The sequence below is a fragment of the Montipora capricornis genome, chromosome 7, assembly GCF_036669925.1.
Source record: "Montipora capricornis isolate CH-2021 chromosome 7, ASM3666992v2, whole genome shotgun sequence".
Taxonomy (NCBI): Eukaryota; Metazoa; Cnidaria; class Anthozoa; order Scleractinia; family Acroporidae; genus Montipora; species Montipora capricornis.
In genome coordinates, this window is record NC_090889.1 from 16,325,590 (window position 1) to 16,328,979 (window position 3,390).

Sequence of the window (3,390 nt, forward strand, 5' to 3'; positions counted from 1 at the left end):
CCGTTCCCTACTGCACGACCTTCACCTTCTTGTCGGGTTCCAAACATCCAACAGAATTTCTTTGTACGTGTCAGCCAAACCAAAGTTATGATCGGTCCAACGAGGAACCAGTAATAAAGTTTCTTTAAATATGATTTCATTTTATTCAGTTCAAAGGAGTTTTGCAGTGGAACTTGGATCTCCACATTTGTTCGGTCGTTAGAAGCCAAAAAAGAATTAACATCACCAGGGAACTCGCCTGTGGGGAATAGTCCACACCATTCAGCAGATAAAATCGGAATCAGGCGCTTGTACGAAGAAATTTCTTCCTTCGTCAAATATAAAGGAAAATCATCTGTTAAACATATCAACACAGAGTACCCTGCGTTCTGTGCATTTACTGTCAGCTTCTCCAAAGGACACAAACTATAGTTGTTGTTTGTCAGATTAACAAGAGCGACTTTGAGGACCTGAATTTTTGCATTGCGCACATCCTCCAGCGGCTGGCATGCATTTGAGGGCTTTGAATACACCGCCAGTCCATTCAAAATAAAATCTTGGTCTTCCCTTGTGGTTGTTGCCCTTATGAAGGACTGCAACGAAGGTATCCCAAACCCTGTTATGTCGAACATGTTGCATTTTACTGTAAACCCGCGAACGATGAGGGTCTCGTCATAAGCTGGATACACAGTGAGAGTGTTTCCTGCCGGCATGTTATCAAGCTCCGGCAACAACCCAGGTGCATAAAATGCAAGCATGGAGATCAAACCTATTATCACCAAGAAGGAAAAGCAACAGCCCACTGCAGCACACTTCCCCGCCATCTTGAATAAAAAGCGGAAGCAAACCAGTCACGCGAAAAGGAATCCATTTGAGATAACAACAGCTGTTTCAACAGCTGACAACTATTTATCTTTGTATTGGCCAATCACCGTTAAGGCTAGAACTGACCTCTAGTGCTTTGTTCAAATTGGATAAACAATATACTTGGCCTACAACGAATTAACATATGGATTTAGCCAAGCCTAAGAGCGGAGCTCCCTGGTTATTGCTGCCGATAGGCAGCCTTCATATTCTTGAAGCCATCGAGAAATTTTGGTTCGACGGTTCGACCCATCGTTAGCATTTAGAAACACCAAATCAGAAATTCTGTTATATGGCGCAGTCTAGCTAATCAGCAGCTGTCTGACCCTGTCTTATAAGAAAAATTGACATGTGCTTGCTCAGCGGACAGCGGAAAATGGAAACTCGCATGTGCTCGAAGTAAGTTATAAATACAATTGATCAGAGTCAAGGTTTCGCTACTTACAGGTGAGTTTTGGCACTTTTTGCTGATCTATTATGATTACTTCTATTCGAGGAAGCATTCATCAAGCTCATGAAGCTTTCAGTGAGCATTCTAGAGGCCGACAGTGTGCATTTCTGTCACTTGCAGCTTTGCTTTTCAATCGATCGAATTCGATCGATTTATGGGCACAAACAAATATCGATGACATCTTATGTCAGGGAGGTCACATGTATTTACATGCACTAACCACTAAAATGGTTCCCGATGCCAATAGTCTTTCAATAGAGGAGTTGCCGGAGGTAGCAACCTCGCAGAACAATGTTGAGTACCGTTTAATGCACCTATCAATGTTAAGCTACTGGGGGTGGAGGCCGGGCATAGGCGGGGGATTTGAACGCACAACAGTTTTTCTGTTCAAATGCCCGGCCCCAGGGAAGTCATCCTGGGTCAAAAAAAGTGCAAATTCCTCACCCCAGGGGCACCCGGAGCTTAGAACGATCTGCCACGTGTTCCAGAGCGTCAACATCCACAAACTTCTGCCATTCGTATCCGAATTGCTGAACCAAGATTTCGTCGTCAATATCAATTTTGAATTCTGTTTTCAACGTATTGATAAAACTCTCACCAACTACCAGAGTCTTACAGCTCTCGCCGTACTGAAAAGGTATGCTTATGAATTCAAGCAAATCTACTCAAGCTGCTCGAAGAAAACTCATGAAGATTCAAACATATGCAAAAAATATGCACCAGAACACAACGGAAACAAAAGCTTTTGTATTGTATTACATCTCAACCTTGTTAAAAAGATTCGATGACCTTTGTCTTACAAAATATAGAGCAGATTCATTCACCTTTCTTTCACTCATGGCGTTGAGGGAATCGCAGAGAATCGGTTTGCTTCTGGTGACTTCTGGGTAATTCCAAAATGGCGGTACTATTTTTCAGTCTTTCTCGGTCATTCAAGATGGCGATCAGCCAAGATGGTCCAGTGGACCCCACTCTTCTAACGGTTAAAGTCAAAAGTGTCGACCCCCGGAACTCAACGAATGATCAAAAGTCCCTACCACGGGCAGACTTGTAACGTCAAATCCCCCTCCTATGCCAGGCTCTCCCCTCCCCCCCCCCACCCCCAGCGGCTTAACATTGATACCAATGTAGGTGCATAAACTACAACAAATTTTATCAAGGGCGCATTGATCGCTCATTTTGTGGCGATGGGCGATTTTGCTCACTGAAGCAGGTTTTGAGTAATACATTTTCGGACAGTTCAAGTGCAATGTTAGTGCTTGATGGTTATGTGATGGCTGTTATCAAAAAATCAGATTTTTTGTACCTATTTGATACACATGCACGAAATTCGCTGGGAATTCCAGATGAAAATGGAACTGCTGTTGTTTTAAAGTTTTCTGAATTAGATGAATTTCAAAATCATGTAGAAACTTTGGGACATTGTCTGAATGTTAGGATATTTGAAATTGTATCTGTCTATACGTATGCTAATGTTTGAGCAGCTCAATTATCTGAACAAAGTCATATTAATGGTGTAGAAACAATTACTGAACTGTCAGTAAGTGGTAAGAAACGTGATGAGCAAAAACAGGCAACACTTGCTAAACGAAGGGCGGAAGCTTATCAAAAGAAAAAACCATGCGAAACTGAAGCCCAAAGACATGCAAAACGTGCTAAAGAAAGAGAGAATTATCAAAAGAGAAAAGCATCGGACACTGATGAGCAAAGACAAGCAAGACATGCTAAAAAAATAGAAAATTATCGAAAAAGAAAAGCATCGGAGCCTGATGAACAAAGAGATGCTAAACTTGCGAAAAGAAGAGAAAACTGTCAAAAGAGAAAAGCATTTCGGCGAAATTACTTGCAAACTTGTTCCCAGCTTTTTGATCCCTAAAATTGTTCGTGTTCCCTTATTCCCTAAGATACATTGTCACTTTTCCCCTGTTATCCAGTTCAAATTAGCCGTGTACTTGTTTCCTTGTTCTCCAAGACCCCAGGGAGGGCTTTGCAAATGTGATGATAAATCTCTCTATTATAATTGCTTGGGGATAATAAGGTGGCAAAGATATTGAAGAACTTATGTTAAACTTGGTACACAGGGGCTTTGAGAATCA

At 41.8% G+C, this 3,390-nt stretch overlaps 1 protein-coding gene across 1 annotated transcript in view; it reads right to left on the reverse strand.

Annotated features, from left to right (window-relative positions):
- The window catches only part of LOC138058323 (uncharacterized), a 3,305-nt gene extending 2,483 nt beyond the window's left edge, over nucleotides 1-822 (reverse strand). Inside the window, exon 1 of the mRNA XM_068904268.1 lies at nucleotides 1-822. This exon is cut by the window's left edge and continues 2,483 nt beyond it. Coding sequence (XP_068760369.1) covers nucleotides 1-803 — 803 coding nt within the window. The 5' untranslated portion in view covers nucleotides 804-822.
- Between the last annotated feature and the right edge of the window lie 2,568 nt (nucleotides 823-3,390).